Here is an 18,694-nt window from a genome sequence, read left to right on the forward strand (position 1 = left end):
GCAGTACTTTCATTTCTCAGTTGTTTTTTGAAAGACCCTGAATATGGGTCTAGCTCCGGGGATTGAACCGGTCAGTGACCTCCCGCGAGTCGAGCGCTCCCTACCGACTGAGCTAGTCCTGCTGCAGGTTCGGTTATTTAGGTATTATGATGCTCAATCACTTTTTTTGGTTAAAAAAGGGGAAAATATGTTTTTACATTTTTAACGTACTGTCGTGCAGCGTCGTACGTATGAATTATTGTACTTCGTTGCGATACGAAAATGTATTAAAGAAAGAAACTGCTTGACACATTTGAAATACGGTATCGACAATTAGAACTGAAATAACTTATTCCTTGAAATAACTCGGGGGCCAAGACGACTAGATTCAAAAAATGTTTCGTAGTTGTCTATGTCGCTAAATTTTTACAATAAAAAATGAAAAGGATTATGACTAAAGTAAACAGTAACTTATAAGACATACATATCTTTCCAACAACAAAAAAACAAGATGTTTCCGCAAATGAATCAAGTTGAAAAGTGGCCACATAAAAACACCCAGCGGTTTTAAAGCCATTAGCTACTCATGCGAGACATTTTTTATAAAAATGCATCCGCCGATCCCTTCATAGTTTTTATAGGCCATAATGATGAATAAAACTCAATCATTGCGAAAATTTAAAAACTACATTTGAAGTTTGCTTTTTCGTTTGCCCCAGTTCATCAAAAAGGTTTGGCAGAAATGATTTTTTATCTTGATCAACAAGCCAAGATACAGATGAAAAAACTCCCTGAAGAAAAACGCTCAATGAATCGGCCTGTGTTTCAAGGTAAAAAATGTTGCAAAGGACTTTTGTTCGCCTCAAATTTAAATTTGTAATCAGTTTCATAAAGCTAAAACACAAGTGAATTAAAGTTCTTGGAAATGCTTCAAGGTATTAATCAAGGAAGCGCCGGGATTCTAAGACTAATGTACTTTGATTCTATAAAAACCTTTTTTCTAAAATTCAACTGGCCGGGAAATTCTACGTTCAGATTATTTAATTCAAAAATAACCCTCATCCGGATTGGAAAATTTTGGGAACTAATGTTTGGTTAACAACCAAATTTACTTTCCGGAAAATACACAATAAAGTTAAATCATAATAAAGAAAATGGATGCATCAAATATAGGAATTACCAGTTTTGTTTGGCCAATGAATTTATCTTACGCAAAATAGTCAGGGCAAATCTAATGTTTTGCGGTACTTTTCCTCATAGAAAGTACACTGATTTAGCGACTGTACATTTTAAAATTTTTATTTAGCTTCTTTGTTCCTCATGTGGCTAATTTTGGGCAAGAGTCCTTTATTTCATGTTATTATTGTTATTTGATTATATATTTAGAAAATGCGTCACCAGAAAGGGTACCATCGTAACGCTGCCAGTTATGATTAATATATAGATTTAGCTAGGGCTCAAGGCGAAGCTCTCGATAATATTTATAGTTTGCTCAAACAAAATATGAAATCGTGTAATGCTAAAGGAGATGTTACACGGGACGATTTGCAACAACGATTTTTAGCGCAACACAGCATTACAGCATTGTTGTGACATTGTTTTGAATGGTTGCAAAATCGTTTCAACATTGCAACGCTGTATTGCGCTAAAAAACGTCGTTGCGATTCGTCCCGTATAACATCATCGCCTTAAGCAGCGAAGACAACAAGAACGATGAACAAACAACAATAGGTCTGATAAGCAAAAAACGGAACGTTGCACGGCCAGCACATACGGTATGCCAGGCATAGGACACTTGTATTGATATCAGGAAACATCTTCCAAAAGTTGGTCAAAACTAGTTGCATTGGTTCTGAAAAATTTGTCGGGCTATTTGAGCCAATTATGGAAACGGAGAAACTGATTTTGAATAAATAAATAAATAAATAAAACTGGCCATAGATAGCGAAAATTTTAATCCACCTTAAACCTGGAATGAACTTCTATTGTTCTTTAAGTTTAAAATCTCTGGCACAATTTCATTCAACTGTTCAGTTAAGAATTCAACGCTTTTAATTATTCAAAAATTTCATTGTAGGAATAGGGGATAATTAAAATCCAGTGAAAATCTCCGTTATACAGACAGCATTGAATTTGAATTTTGCACTTTCCATTAATTATAGAAATCAAGATAAGCTCATTTTCTCTCATGGACTGATTTAGTATGTCTCCTTCAGAGTCGTGACGTAATTCGCAGCCTTTGATCCATGTTTCAAATGAACAAAAAATTCCTAGCTGGTGAGAACAGTCAGTACGTCACGAAAATGCTGCTTCGAGTTTGTAACAATATTGATCAGTTCAGTAATACTGGCCTCAGTGGTCTAGCGTGAACACTAGTACAAGAAGATTGTTGAAAAGTGTTTTTGGCTGTAACGATTGAGTTGAATTGGATTGTGTAATGTGTGGGCTAAAAACCAAAAACTTTGCCACGACGTTTTTACGTTCGATAGTGTTGTTTTGGGAAAAATCATACTCCAAAACCATGGAGAATGAATAAAGTTCGACGGTGTTGCTTCGGGGTAAATTGCTCCAAAAACCATTGACCAACCACTTGAGGCATCACCGAGACTTGACCTGAATGATTTTATCTCGTAAACGAAAACTTGGGAGAATATTTGAGATAGTGTCTGTTTGATATTCTTTGATAATACTAGCTATTAGGCCGGTATTTTTTCCGGAGAGCATCCAAATCTCTTCAAAATTTGAAGCTACGTTGTTTCGATCTTGGGCTTCCGATCGCGCTGAGCAGGGGACTATCACTACGTGTTTATTGGGACTTCCGTACATATAGAAGCACATGTAAGTGTCATGTGAACGTACGTAAAGTGCACCATGAGATGGGTACTGGGTAAGCATCAATTATTTTGACCGACGCAACATTCCAATGTTTTTATGACCGGCTATTTTTGGAATTAAGTAGAAGTCCATTGGCACTGTGGATGAAATTTTAGTGAACGATATGGGAACGCAGTCTTTCACATTTCTTTTAATCATTAAAGTAGGAAAACATTACCTTTTATACTTTAAACGTGAAAGAAAATCAATATTTTCCGCCATTTATTACGTTTGCCAGTTGCCATTTTCAACGCTCGGCCATAAGGACACTATGTTTTAAAATGAACATGATCGAGTCTGAACTGAAACTTTTTTGTGTGTTGCACGGAATAAAATTATAGTTATTGAAAAAACAAAAATAAAGGGATAAAGAGCAAAATTTTTACCGGAATTTAAAAAGACCTCATGTAAAGCACCTTGAATAGCATCGTTTCAATACATTTATGTTATGTTTAATTATGTATGAAAAATGAAAAATGTATTTGATTTATGCTCATCGGCGATCTCAGTCAATTGCCCTACAAAGAAATCAGACAGCTTAATTTCTTTTCTTCTACTATCGTGCAAGTTAAATAATGTAAAAGTAATCTGCCAGGAAAATGAAAGGAAAAACCGACTGTGCATGTTCTTGTTTTATCAATATATTAAGTTCTGACAAATTTTTAGATGATTACATATTTATTCACGCGCAGTTTTCTATTTAGTGGAAGACATAATAAAGTTTGACTTTAATATTTTATACTCATCGCTTCCGTGACTATCACTATGAATGACAGGAAACTTCCATAAAAAGACTATTTCAAATAGCGGTCCGGCTAAGTCAATCACTGTCTACTTTCCCATATTTTTGTCTTTTTTGATCCCCCGTGAAAGTTACTAATCACTCGAAGACGAAACAATCGAGCAGTTCATCACTTTTTGATCGCTGTTCTAGGCTTAGTCGTCCAGAATTTTTTGTCAACGCAATATGTTAGTTAGTTCCAATCGGCTTGACTTGAATTTTCTGTATATTCCTCAAAATTCTCGTCATAGTCTCTGACCGATAATGTTTAAAAAAAGGTACTGATCCGACAGAGTTGCGAAAATTACTTTAGAAAGATAAATTGTTTTGCTACACCGTCTATCAGCCAAACAGCGGGAAATCTAGCTAGGTTCTAGTTTTCAGATCTCTTATTATAATATTATTTCTTTTCTAAATAAAACAGCTTTTATTTGCTATTTTTAGCCCGAACTTGCGAAATTACAGGCTCAGAGGAGATAGGACAATGCGTGGTACGCGGGGGTCAAAATATTCTTATTTAAGATACTATTGGACGATTCTTTTAAGACTTAATTAATTGCAGACATATCTAAATATCATAACTGTTGCTCCGAGACTTCTGGACTCGACTGAAAAGCTTGGCAATTATGTCCTTGCTTGTACAAGTTAAACAGATTTGACAACGTTCGTGATTTGGCACGGAAATGCGAAGAGAAATGTTGAAGAAACTTAGCCAAAAAATCCTGAAGGTATGAAAACAAAAATAGAATTCAATAATCGATATATTTCGTTGCCTAACTGCATTATTCCAGGCGTTTTTAAGCTCATCTTGTGTAAATAAGGAACGATTCTACGAGAAAATCGCAAGTTAGACAAGGCTACTGTTTTGAAACGTTAATGAAAAACTTGAGGAAAAAAATTATTGATAATTTTCACTGTATAACAGCTTACTGTGGTCTTGCTCATTGATGCGAAAAATCTAACCCCAACAGAACTGACCGACCTGAAAGAGTTTTGAAAGGAAACGCATTAAATAAGGTTCAATCTTAAAATGATAAAGTTGAACTTTAAGAAATTACATAACATTTCTCTCAAGGAAACACATAGCAAAACAGGAAGGTAATGATAAGAGACAGTTGCATACTTTTTCACCTGAGTCTTTCCGCACGTACGTGGTCACAATTAGACATAACATAACCGCTCGCTTCGAAAACAGATTTTATTTTAAAAGTGTTAACAGCTAAACTGTGGACAATAGCGAACTCAGCCAAGAATTGAAGTGAGAGGGAAATAGAACTGTCGAGTCAGGCAACGGAAAGTCATTTCGTCACAAATTTGAAAATTGTGAGCATTATTTTAAGACTTTTCAAATCTGATAATGAACTAGTAAGATTTAAAATACAAGTATTGGACCTCAGACGGTGATACATAAAGGAAAAAAATGCTCCAGAGATTGTGTTGGGGTTAACTTTGTAAAAGATGCTCTTAGAAAAACTAGTGTTTCAATAAGCATTTCATTAATAACTTGTTTTTAAAAACGTATAATATAATTTAACTATGTTTCCTTGAATTTTGAAAAGAAAACGTGCTCGTTAAGAGCTGGTAACCACAATGGTCACGTGTTACTATGGTAATATAGTAACATGTAATTTTGTCTTTATTTACGGTTCCAAACTTTTTTTTGTCTTTTTTTGGCTCAGGCGATGTCCGCTTTTCCTCTAAAGTGTTTCAGTAAATGACTAAGAGTCTTTCAGTAACAAGTTATGGCTCAATCTATCTATGCTTTGACCAACATTATAAATTATTGTGGTTACAAAAAGGAATCAGGGGCGTCAGTCGTGTAGGGAATCTCAATAACTTTTACCTCATAATCAGGGGCACCAAACGACGTTTTCCTGTAATATAACTGTTCGAAGGAGCAAATATTGCCTAATAATTTCTAAAGCTCGAGAAAGGCTAAAAAGGTCTGAATATCCGTCTATGATATTCGGAGGTTTTCTACTAACTTAGCCACCGACGATTTTCCGAGGTTGTGATACGTACTCAGTTTCTCACATTTTATCACCAAGATGATGCAAGATGATGAGAAAGGGGGAGGACGAAAGTACCTGAATAACAAAGCCGTAAAAAAAAACATAAACACCTAATAGAAACCTTTTTGCACGAGCTTGCAAAATGATAAATAAATGATAAATAATAAATAAATAAATAAATGGATGTCTCAGGTGAATCTGTAGATCTCATGCAAATTATCTATCGTAAAACTTCTAACCTCTAGCTCGTGAGGCTAATATTCACTGTAAAACTGCGGCCAGCTAAATTAAGGGCAACAAAAACATGTAACTTGCCATAATTTTGCAACAATGCGGCAAAACGAGTTAAAAAGCGATGTTTCGCGTTTTACCACCCACGAATCAAACCTATTGCAGCAAATTAGGCTGTTGCAGGTTGCGAAAAGTTGTGGAAACTAAATATAAAGGTGAATAGCAGCACTTTTTGCAACAAAATCGTGACATATATATATATATATTTCATATATCATTAACACTCATTTCTTTCATGGGAACATTTGAACCCACAATTGACCTGCTCCCAACGTCAGTGGCTTCATAGCTCAGTTGGTAGAGCATCGCACCCGTATCGCGAGGTCACGGGTTCAAATCCCGTTGAAGTCCTGAATTTTTTTTTTCAGGCTTCTTTACGCAATTGCATAAATTGCGTTTACTGCGACGATCATTTCTTCATTTTCAAAATCGTGACAGCAACTAACTTCAGCTTCGCGTGATCATATCCTATCAAAAGTCGTTGTCGCTCAGCTAGAATACATTGCAACAATCAGGCTTACATAAATCGCCTGCCAAAACGCCGGCAACTAATACGTGAACGTGATAGTTTTTTCGCAGTGTGGTATATTAGGGTGCTTTCCGCCTTACAACTCTTCTCTTCTTGCACCAAAACCGGAATGTTGCACGCAGAAAATTTTAGTATGCCTAGTTTTAACAAACCCCATGCTACACATACCTTTTCATTTTACCCTTGTCCCCCAACAATTGCCCTAGACACACCATCCCAGAAGATTAGACATCCACACGTGGCCCAAATAAACGGATTAACTTACAAACACTTAAAGTGGGAAAAGGTCCGCTTTACCATCATAAGATCAGATTGTCTTATCCTATTTAGCTTATAGACGACAACCAGAATTATTAAAAAGTTGTTTAAAATCCTTAAAAAAGGAAAAGGTTTGGTTTGGTTTCGTTTTATTTGTAAACATTAAGGCAAAGACTATAACGAAATTTTGGCGAGTCACAGCCAAAGAATGGAATTCAAAGACTTTTTTTCAACCTCAAAATATTCCATATACAGTTTTATTTCACTATGTTAAATTCTTAAACTTTTAAATTAGTTATGACATTATAGTTTTAGTTTTATTGCTCTGCTAAAACATTAGTCAAAGCCAAGACAAAGCTTTGATGACCGTAAATGCTAATAAATCTGTCAACTCCAGATTTAAATTGAAAAATCAAAAGACTGCGAAGTGGAATAAAAATAACTGCGCACAGTTATTATCTACGCGAGGCCAAATAAAGTCTCGATGCTTAAAGACACGACACTATGTTAAGAACGTCCAAGCAAGCTTTTTTTGTACTATCAATTTTTTATAGCCGTTTCCTTTTTTTCTTACCACAAATGCCGTAACGGGTTCGTATTAAACTGGCATGTTTTGATGGTGTAAAGAAACAACGAAAATAAGAAACATTATTCAAATCCACCTTCAAAGTGCTGTTCCGACAAAAATATCCGTGACATTAGGGTAAATATATTAACAAGTGATAAGCAAAAGGGTTATATAACACGTTTTTTCAAGTCTTTGGCGTGTTAAAACAAAATAATGTTCAGGTGCACATTTGAGTCATTTTTTACCCACTCTCTTTCGTAAGGGGTGGCTAAATTCTGTTTTTAAGGTAGTCTTTCTTCAGCGTTTGTAGGTGCCAAGTAGTCAGCTGTGAATTGAAAGCAAATTTTGGTAAGTTCAATTTATTTCAACGTTATCTTTCAATGAATTTCGGATCGCGCGTGTTAACTGACTGTCACTGTACAACTTTTAAGTTTTATCTTAGTTTGCTTTTTGATTGGACTGCGGCCATATGTTAGCCGGCGGTCCCAACTCATCAAATGCAGCGAAAACGATTGAATGAATCGAAATTGTACAGTTAGATAAAATTTTGTGACGAAGACATTCCTAAGAGGGAAAATGAAAATGTTTATACTTTGCTAGCCAAGGCGAAAGGGAAAAATAATTGGACATCAAGAAATCACCGCCATAATGCAAATACCTGATTTAAAATTCGAGAAGGCTTAATGAATAAACGGGCACTTATCGTGTAAATCAGCGTCTCCTATGAGATCAAGAAGAAGAGTAAAAGAATTCTAGGGGCAAAGAAGTGGTCAATCTGACCATAGCCAGTCGTTCAAAATACTAATTTAATACAACGAAGGACGCAAATTACTTTATCGTTGTAGGTGACAAGCAGCGACTCAAAATGTTGACATGGTAACTGCCGTGTTTATTGACAGTACCTTAGTTCTGTAGATGAATATGAATATTGAGCTTTTTCAGTTGCTACCTTAAGGAACAACGTACACTATATTGTTTTTTTTTAGATAAGCAAAATAAATCCCAGTAAGTTCCTCACAATCCGAACAAGAAGAAATGTTCAAAAAACTTTCACTTGAAAATCTTTCATACCTAAGCGGTTTGATAGAAGAAAAAGACAGTTGAACGCTGTAAGCGGCCATATCTAAAAGCGTTTAGTGAATCTTGGCGTTGTTTTAAAAGTATTAAATTAACAGCAAAATCCTTGGACGAGGATCCTGCTGGTTATCAACGTTTTAAGAGAGGTCGCTTAAGGGAGTTCGATTTACTGGTAAAAAGTACGTTATAATTAAGTAAACGTAGTATTTGAAGCTCTAGCTTTCAACTTTAGCTTGTGGATATTTTTACAAGCACCTGCTTACTGGATTTGGGTTTCAATTTTTCTCACTATTTCGTTAACATCTGCTGGTGTTCTTCAACCTTTGAAGAGTACCTTTTCGTCTGATATAGTGAAACAGACGGCCGGAGCACTGTACGAAGGAATACTTATACCAGTCAATCCCACTTTGGAGGATATTGTCCACCGACGGACCCCAGGCCGCCTTATTAACCGAACGGTCAATGATGTTTATTCGCGATGTGTTTATCTTTTTATCACCCTGGTACACTTCCAAAAAAGGGAAGGAAACAAAAGATAAAAGCGTTGTTGCTCTTGAACTACAGTAATAGCCTCCATTCTCAAGGTTTTAATTCGCAAAATAATGTTGGATCACTGACTTGTAATTAAAAGCGTGTTTAAATACGAATTTTTAACAACTTTTTAACAAGGATTACTTTCGAATATATTTTTATTCCATAAAATTGCAGAATCCCTCCATAATGGATCCCTAAAACAGTATGAATGCATACTCTTCAAAAAAATGAATAAACAATGAATTTGATCTTGTTAGTATATGGCAGTAAAGTGCTGTACACACTTGCGTATGAAACGTTCTGCTAAAAGCTTCGGTTTTAGCAGACCATCGATCACTTGCAGGGTGAAAAAGGCCCACATTAAGACAATACCCACAAATGGCTTACATTTGAAATCGGCTCTATGCGACGAATCAGTTGGACTAAAGCCCAGATTTCTTTTCTGTAATTATTCATAAACTGTCTGGAAAACACCTGCCGGCCTGAACGGAATGAATTTTTGTCCCTTTTTTTTCCTGAAATGTAATTATTTTGTTAAATTGCGTCGCACTTGCAAAATAATCCCCCGTTCTAAGAATCGCGTCTTTGAAAGCACTGAGGCACTGACAGCCTTTACAATACATTAACTCTGAGTTCACGCCTGCATATTCGCCAGCAGCAAACAGAGAAGTTATCATGGAGACCTATCGAGAATTCAAAAACGAGGTGAAGCGAAAGTTTTTTCACTTTGATACTTTACCTATTAAGTAATTTTAAGTTCGGATATTACCACGGAATATCGCTGAAGACCAACACTAACAGTGATTGAAAGTTGGTGAACCGAGGAACAATTACATCGGCTCCCGAAAGAGAGTAATATTTCTTTTTCTTGACTAGCATTTTAATATTATTCTTAATGGCAAAGCGTAAAAATTTTGCTATGTTTTAGCAGCCATTGTAAAGACTAATTCTAGCCTGAGCAAGGTTGGAAGTTGAGTCGCTACCGAATAACTTTCCTGTAAAGCTAAGTATTGCTTTCCGCAAAACCCTGACTGATTCTAAAAGCGCGGAACCTAAATAGTAAATTATTCATTCGAACTCCAAGAATTGGGGACTCTATGCTGGAATCTAGCTAGTCATCCAAACTCTTCTTGCTAAAACTGGTTTTATTGTGTAATAACAGATGCTGAATACCATTTTCAGCATTTTATGATATTCTGACTACAGACGCCATTAACCTGGCGCTTCAGCGTCGAGTTTGAACTATTGCTTTATCGTACAACTGTATACAGATGAATCTATTGGCTTTCACTTTTTATGTTTTCAAAATAATCTTCTTTGATGGTTCCCGAAAGTGGGGGGATAATATCAATAATTTTTAATATGAGAAGACAGAAGAGAAAATTGAACGCATTTAAAATTTGGTGAAATTATATATTACTGAATAAACACTGACTTCAACATGACAGAATTAAACTCATAACATACGCCGTTCCTCTCATAGCACGATACACAAGCAGCGATCAGTTTGCTTCGTAGCCTATATCTCTTTATCCCAAAGATACCCTAACTCTGTTAATTTTTTTTAAATGACTCTTCTCATACTATTCTCTATGTTGGAGATTTCGCTAACGATCAAAAGTAAATTAATGGTTTTACGGATTCCAAATAAATATTTTATTACACAACTCGAAGGCAATGATACTGTATACTAGTTTAGTATTCTTTTTGTCACTGCCTTTTCTTGGGATTGCAGATCAGTTACGAGAGATAAAAATGATGCTATACAAAGCTTTTGATCAAAAGCTTTTCACGGCTGTCAAACTTTACAATACTCATTGGTAATATTACGTTAGAGGCCGAAAGCCCTCAGTGATAGCGTTTGATTTTCGTCGACTCCAATCTTTCTTTTACGTATTTTTTGCCTTTATTTCAAGTTATATTTTAATTAGTCTCAGTGCAACAAGCGTGCTAACTACATTTTTGGGTCCATCTAGATTTCTCAAGAGCGCAACCTAAGAAAATCCGAAAACGAATTGTTCAGTAACTGAATAGATTTGCTGTCAGCTGCAGGGGGTCATGTATAATTCATGTAATCGTCCTGCTCATCTCTGTTCAAACACCTTTTTCCTCTGACGTTTAATCTAAATAGCTCCTTAATTGTTGCAAAGCTGTTGCGCCAAAGTAAAAATTTCTTTTAATTTGTTTTGGGGGGGTCACTGTCTTAGAATAAATTGACTAGACTAGTCACTCGATACTGAGAATTCTTCCAAATTGCTATCTTTGGGTGTTGAAAAAAGGAAATTGATTTTTCTGTTGAATTTTTTATTTGTCCATTTATGAGGAGTGTAAGGGTAAATGAATATGTATTAATGGTATTTTCTTTCTAAATAAACAATAAAAAAAGCAATGCTTGCTATACAATTGATTTATTTCAATTTTTTTTTTCCTTGGAAGAAAATATAATCTCATAGCTGCCCTGTCAAATTCGCTTTTTTACTGTTTGCTTACAGAAAAAAAATTGCTCAGATCCATGAGGATCTGCCGGTTGGCCCTTGCTATTTATTAAGTACAATAATATTTGTAGTCTCCTTCGCAGCTGCTCGGGCTGGAGTCACGCAATGCTCCCCACCCCCATTGCGTGACTCCGGCCCGAGCGGCTGCGAAGAAGACTATTTATTGAAGATATTTTCTTTATGTTTATAGCCGATGGGAGGGTGCTCATCGGCTGTAGCCCCGGAAGACCCAAACGGCGGACAGCAAACTGTTAAAAACAACTGGTGTGCCTGTTGTGGATCAAGGTAGGCAATGTGTACACAAAAAGAAAAATAATAATAAAAATTTTTTATTGAGGGTAGAACTTAATATCTCTTGATAATCTACTCGTGGCCCTCGGAACAAAAAATAAATTAAAAAACACAAAAATCAATCAAAAAAACTATGATTTTCATGGGCGAGAATTTGAAGATAAACGGCTAACTAAGGAATGGCTAAAGATGTCCATTACAATTTACAAACTTCAATTCGCTTAAGTTTGTTTTCGAAAGAGCACGTCAAGCTAGAGCAGTCTTTCAACTCCTCAGGGAGTCTGTTCGACAAGCTTGCAGCACTAAAAATAAAAAGCAAAAAACAAAACAAATTTAAAGAAGAATAAAGGAATAGATATTTTGAAGTCGGGTAGCGAGCACTTTAAATTTGCCCTAGATGGAGCCGTGTTATGTGACAGAGAGCGAGACTTGATGATTAAAAAGGGCAAAAGTAGTTCAATATTTAACTATTTTCGCTGAATAATCTGATCAGAATGCTGGTTTGCATTTTTTTACTTGCAGGCAGGACTCTACAGCTGCCTTGTTGGCCCAAAAAGAAAAGGATCTTGACTGTGAAAGGTAAACCCCCTTCAATATTCAAAATATCGTTTTTTTTTTCTCTCTCTTCAGTTATTGACATGTATTCAATCGAAACATAAGTTAAGGGGGCAGTTTTGTTGAAAGCATTGTTTTTTGTTCGGTCGTCCTTTTCTTAAATATTTAAAGATTTCATTCAATAAAAAATTGACTCCATTAATGGTTCCTTCACCTGCTTGTTTTTTTCTTTGCTCACGCCTGATTAGCTCTTCCATTGCAACACAATAACATTTCAGAAATATTTTTGGTGTTAACGGCTGTGAAGTTTTACAGCCATCCTGGTGCCGAATTTGTTTCTACTTATGATAGTTATTACGGGCGAGCAAACGCGAGCCCGCAGAAGTATTCCTGGTGGGGGTGGTCAGTGGCACTGTATAAACTGTGTAGCAAGGTTTTTCTAAAATCTGTCCACATCCCTTGAAATGCCTTTGCCCTGCGTACTAATATGAAAGGAATGTGGCCGTGAAGGTCCTGGTGTTGAGTTTAAGGTCCATTTAACGTCACTGCAGAGACTGTGGTCACGATAATCACTTGAATGCGTATGTAAGTCACTCAACAATAGCCTGCATTATTTGTTCGATTCGCAAACACACGTAATTCAGGTATACACGTACTGTATTAGATGCGAGACTTTTCGATTCGCCTTGCCCGTTGGAAATCTATTTACCAAGGGAAATAAAAGTGGAGCCTGATCTCAGCTTAGTGCGGGACGAGTCTTCGGTAAGATACAAGTGACTGAAAAGTCTATAAATCAATGTTTGTAAAGTTAATTTACGTTACCCTACAGTGCATGGGTATCTGCATGGTCTTTCACATTTTATGCGTTTCCAAGCATGTTTCGTCGCTTGTCACCTGAAAGCTTCAATAATATTTAATTTAAGCTTTTTCATTATTTTCTATTGCATCTCAACGACCCTTGGTCATTGAACAGAGATTGAATAATCTATTGAATAATAGACTTCGTGCAGTCATGACTGTATACATTTCAAGTTGCATTGAGCGTTGTTTTGTCACGCAATACTGTTTCCATTGTATCTTTGCCTGCAAATACAGCCGTCTCTTCTCGCTCCTTACCGTTCGCAGGCTATTAAATTGTATCTAAGCAACGGTGAATAAGAGCGTTGAATTCAATATAAGCCGTGTTTACTGTGTTGTTAAATTCAAGTTCTCGCAGTCATGATCCACTGTGATTCCTTTTGTTGACACTGGAACTAGCAGCAGTGAGGGCTTTCTCTGATTCACGTTATGAAAGCGGTTCTCAACATGAATCACATCTCTAAGGTAAACGCACATGTTCGCCCGCACTTTCTAACCATCGGTTACTGCTAGTTCTACATATTCTACTACATGTAATCCTGTATTGCAATGGAAAATTGTATAACATGAATGAATGAATGGACGAGAAGTGCTCTTATTGTTATGACGTGATTATACATTTATTAACTGATTCGTTTCCCACGTATAGAGCTTTTGAAACGGCATAAGTTACTGTGCCTTTCGTTACGCTGCCCGAATTCTCGAAAAAATGCCCCGACTTAACTTTGGAAGAGTTCCGGGGTGTTTTCGGGTGAAGTTCGAGCAGCCTAGCGCTAACGCTGTTTGTTTACTCTCTTATCGACAGACCAACCGCAGAAGAAGCTAAGAAGTGGCAAACGTCCTTTGAATCTGTGCTTAGGCATAAGTTTGGCATTCAACTGTTTCAGGAATTTCTTCGTTCCCAGTACGGCGAGGAAAACCTCAACTTTTGGCTAGCGGTTGAAGAATACAAGAAACTCGACGAAAGCAGCAGGGCGGAAAGAGCAAGAATGATTTATGAAGATTATGTTTCCACTCTATCACCAACGGAGGTTAGACACTGATTTCCACCACTTTTTCTATTTTACCTTTCAAGGAGACTTTGTCACGCGAATTTCATCTTTCATTTGCTTTGTTTTGCCAATAGGCCCGTTGCAAAACCTTGTCACGTTCTTAGATACCACTTAGCAACGGCTCGCCAGTTGGAAACCCGAAGCGTTCATTCAGATCACAAAGCTTTGCATGTGATCGAGCGAAGCCTTTCTACGTTAATTCAACGTTTTTAAGTCTTCTATTCCCAGTTACTTCGGTTAATATTCAACAGAATGATTAAATTAATTAACTAGGTGTGCTTCGCTCGATCGCATAGTATAGATAGGATAGTTTGCGATCCAGCGAGCCGTTGCTAAGTGGTATTCAAGCACGTGACCAAGTTCTGCAAAGGTTCTCATGATTGGCCAGTGTTATGTCAAAACAACAGTCTCATAGCAAGAACCAGTATGCCTACCGAATGATTACATTTCCAAGTTACAAACATCTTTGAATTTTGTGCAGTATTCAAATGCTCCAAAATTGGTTTATCCTATTATCTTCATTTTTTACCCAAGTGGTGGCCATTTTATAATTTAAACTAAATGTGGCTAATTTACGTGAGAAAGCTTCTGTAAAGGATAAAAATAGTTGCCGAGCAGCAGCATAACGAAGCTTTCTCGTGGTTTGGTAGAAAAATTAGCGCCCTTTCCTCGTCCAATCCAACTCCCGTGCTTCGCAATGTAGCCTGCGAAAACATCCGTTTCTCCTCGCTCTTCGCCGCTGGGGACGTTTCGCGCGGAGGAACGTGAACGTTTCTCCGCGCGAAATGTCCCCAGCGGCGAAGAGCGAGGAGAAACGGATATTTTCGCAGGCTATTCGCAATGTTTAAATGCATTTTAATGCTCACCCTTAAACCCCTATGGATCGTTTTCACTCACGTCATCAGTAGCTATGCAAATTTTTTGAAACAACAGAAAGTTTTTACATGAGAAAATCCCGTACAGCAATTTTTTGGTACATCAATATGGCCACCGTGACGTCATGTGAAAACAATTTTTAACTCCGCCCGGCTTCTGATTGTCCTTAGCCTGTCGTTATTCTTTGCCATTTAATTGGGAGTTTTTTTAAAGAAACCATGTTATAAACTTTGCTCGAAGCAGATGAAGCAAAATGTAAGAAAGGAATATGTCAGTGGATTTCATCGAAGGTCCTTTTTCAGCTTGTGCAAAGCAAGCTTATAGGAAATTGGCCCTACTTGTGTCATTGCACTTTCTTTTCTTCTAGTCGTCCTATTTTTTTTTTTATCTAAATAGCCCCTACAACCCTAATTATTCCTACATTACCTAGGCTAGTTGCATGGCAAAGTTGTACCGATATAAGTGAATGGGCAGATTTAATGCTGACCAATTATCTCTTTTCGTAGATAAGCCTGGACGCCAAAGTTCGAGCAGAGATCGACAACAACATGAACAATCCCACTGTCGACACTTTCAAAGTGGCACAGGATCATATATTCACCCTCATGTACCACGACTGTTTTCCTAGATTTATCAAATCTAAACATTACAAACAACTTCTGAAGAGACACTGACCAAGAATCAATGCAACTCTCACCACGTCATCACCTACTTCTCTAGTTTCTTTTCATATACAATCCAGCGTTCCGTTTTACACTCCAGATGCATGCAGTCATGAAACCCATGCTGGTAGCCATACTTTTATCTTTCAACTCAAGTCACTGCGCTGTTATCGATAACACGTTGACAACACTCTACGCGGTTCATCGTTTTTCAATGCGCAATTTATCATGGATCAAGACAGTCTCAGCAAGGTTTATCGGTCCAAGTAAAGTCACGAAAAGTCATATGAATTGGGAGTTTTGGACTACGATGACTTGATGTGCTCCATATGCAAGCATGTAAAGGCTTCGGTCAATTTTTTAATTCAACCAAAAAATTGTAGGAGCATCCGTGTCGAAAATTGGATTTTTACGGAACTCACCCAAGAGATGTATTGCAACCTCCTTAACTTCTTACGTATTGTGGAAAGGAGGCACCTTTTTGTGAAAGCTGCCAGATCCTAATTTTGTTTATTGTTAATTTTTGGTAGAGAATTTAAGCGGGTAGGATGTGAGAATCGGGGAAAATACCATTTTAAGTGAATGCTACGTTATTCGTCATCCCAAACTGCCTCTGCCATCAATCCCGGTCCATTCTGCCAAATTAAATCCCAGCCTCGTCCCCACGCCAGTTTACGTTATCCGAGTCAGCAGAGGAGGCTTGGAACCAAAGCGCGAACTTTCCCGAGTTGACAGGTGACGTCCTCTCTCGACATTCAATCCGGTTGTGACTAGAATGGATACCTCAAAATCAGATAGGACACCTTGTGTTTATTACGCAACGCTATACTATATTTAGGCGAATTTATTGGCCACGAGAACTTTTAGAAAAGTGGGGAAATCAGAGTAAGAGACAGTTGTGCAGGGAAAAGAGTTCAATACAGGGTTTAGCACCGAAGTACAGTGATTAGGGTTAAGCACAGTTTTAAAAACGGTTAGCTTTCAATAATGTAATGATCAACGCCATTTAAAGTACGTTAAAATTAACCAGTCACGGCAGTTAGCCCTTGATGGTGTAGTGGATACGGATATGGATTATACATCAAATGACACGGGTTTAAGTTCTACATACTACCTATTGTTTTCTTCTGTTTTCTTTCTTCTCTTATTTACTACTTTAAGATGTAAGAATCCTATCATGTATTTTGAGTGAAGACGAAAATCTGACTTTGGGGTATCCATTCTAGTCACATCCCATCCAAAATAGCCTAGGACGATTGGGAACGAGGCTGCCAAATTCCAATATTTTGAGATGAAATTTTTCTCGGCTCATTCATGATCCAAACCGAATGTGCACAATCGATAGAGATTGAAACTGAAAATAAATATGTTTGTCGTTTATACATAATTGTGTAACATAAATTTTACTGACGAAACGTGACTTATTTAAAGGCATATTAAAAAAGGGTAACTCGGAAAAATAAAAAGTTTAATTGTTAAGTAAATCACATTCAATTCGCCAACGGCTAGCAAGCGGGCTCAAAAAACGCTTGTCGTTGGCAAAAATCGTGCTTAATTTGTACAGAACGATCAGCAAAAATTGGTTGGCAAGCCCAACAAGCAATAAATGTGTCATTTATTTATGAAGATAAACTAATCGAATCTATTAATTAAAGTTAAATACTCAGTCGAAGATAATATAAATTACTCACTTGTACATGACAGAACAGCTGTCGTTATGAAAAAATTGGCTTATTTGAAGCCAGAATCTACGAAATATTCAGCGAACTAAAAATAATACTGTAATTAGTTCTGAGTTTTATCACTGATTTATTGTTCAGCTTCAAGTTTCATTTTTTCAGTCTTTAATTTTTGAAAACCCGTCTCCAAGTATAATTTTAGAATCACAATTACGTTTGAAAGTAAATTTGTAAATATTAACCAGCTGAAAATTTCATAATAGACATTAATATCTTGTGAAAGTGTAGATATAAAATACTGAAGGCAGTATTTAATATTTAAGAATTGGAAAGTCTTGGGACTGTTTCCTAGGGGGTTATATGGATTAAAGATCTAGTGAAACAAATCTGGTTTTGAAACGTTTTCTTTTCTTTTTTTTCGATTTTTTCTACACCACGTTCTGTTTCACACACAAGATCACAGAAATTTAAATTATGTATCCGAAATTTAGACCCGTGAATAATTTTGCAAAACCAATTTTTTCGTCTTCAAAACACTCTCATTTGCCTTTAAAATGTTCGCCCTATTGCGCGGCCAAATTGACAAGTTTGACACATAATGATTTGCAAGAAGATGGTGGCAAATACGAAGGATTGTCGTTGTCGAAAACTCCCCAGTCATCTTGAGAATCTTCATTTACTTCGTTATACCTTCGTTACACTCTGTTACATCGCTTAATTCCCCAAAACACAAAGCAAAGCAATTTTTGATTAAACTTATCTAAGGGCCAAAATCAGTTTGAAAAAATTTCGTGTCATATACATACAATTTAAAGCATAACGTCGTTCTCTGAAGAGGAATTTCAGTGCTTGTCTTAAATGCTCCGGCTGTTACTCAAACCTCTCATGTACTGCACTGCCCCGTTTGCTTGCATCCTTTAATGCCCAATTTCACTGCAACCCTCCCAGAAATCCTGATTTAACGTTTACCAAGCAAATAAATGCGTCCATTTTGTAAACTCCCACCCTAGCATTTCAGCCACATTTGAAATAACACTTGATTAATGAAGTTTATTCGATACGACATGCACGCTGACGTGATGTGACTAGTCTCAAGTGGAGGTAGCGTGACCGAGAGATTTTAACGCTGGACTAGCAATTCGGACGCCCCAGTGTTCAAGCCCCCCCCTGACCGCTAGCTGGATTTGTTCACTCTAGTCCCGAGTTCAAATCTTAGACCACGCTTGTAAATAGCCAGCTGGTTTGCCTCCGGTCAGTTGGGATTCTTAGCCATGTTAAGTTTGATTTAGAATACTTGTTTCAGTCATTTGTCTCCCATGTAAG

General features: G+C 37.0%; 1 protein-coding gene and 1 non-coding gene across 2 annotated transcripts; both read left to right on the forward strand.

The window, feature by feature from the left end:
• Nucleotides 1-4,197: 4,197 nt before the first annotated feature.
• Nucleotides 4,198-17,757, forward strand: LOC140952245 (regulator of G-protein signaling rgs-2-like). The gene is made up of 5 exons (XM_073401677.1): nt 4,198-4,362; nt 11,589-11,683; nt 12,212-12,268; nt 13,908-14,133; nt 15,537-17,757. The coding sequence occupies exons 1-5, from the start codon at nt 4,318-4,320 to the stop codon at nt 15,702-15,704; spliced, it is 591 nt and encodes a 196-aa protein (XP_073257778.1). The 5' UTR covers nt 4,198-4,317; the 3' UTR covers nt 15,705-17,757.
• Nucleotides 6,217-6,288, forward strand: Trnat-cgu (transfer RNA threonine (anticodon CGU)). Its single transcript has one exon. It is a non-coding gene; the product is annotated as a tRNA-Thr (tRNA).
• Nucleotides 17,758-18,694: the final 937 nt, after the last annotated feature.

This window comes from Porites lutea, chromosome 11 (assembly GCF_958299795.1).
Source record: "Porites lutea chromosome 11, jaPorLute2.1, whole genome shotgun sequence".
In the NCBI taxonomy this organism is placed as follows: Eukaryota; Metazoa; Cnidaria; class Anthozoa; order Scleractinia; family Poritidae; genus Porites; species Porites lutea.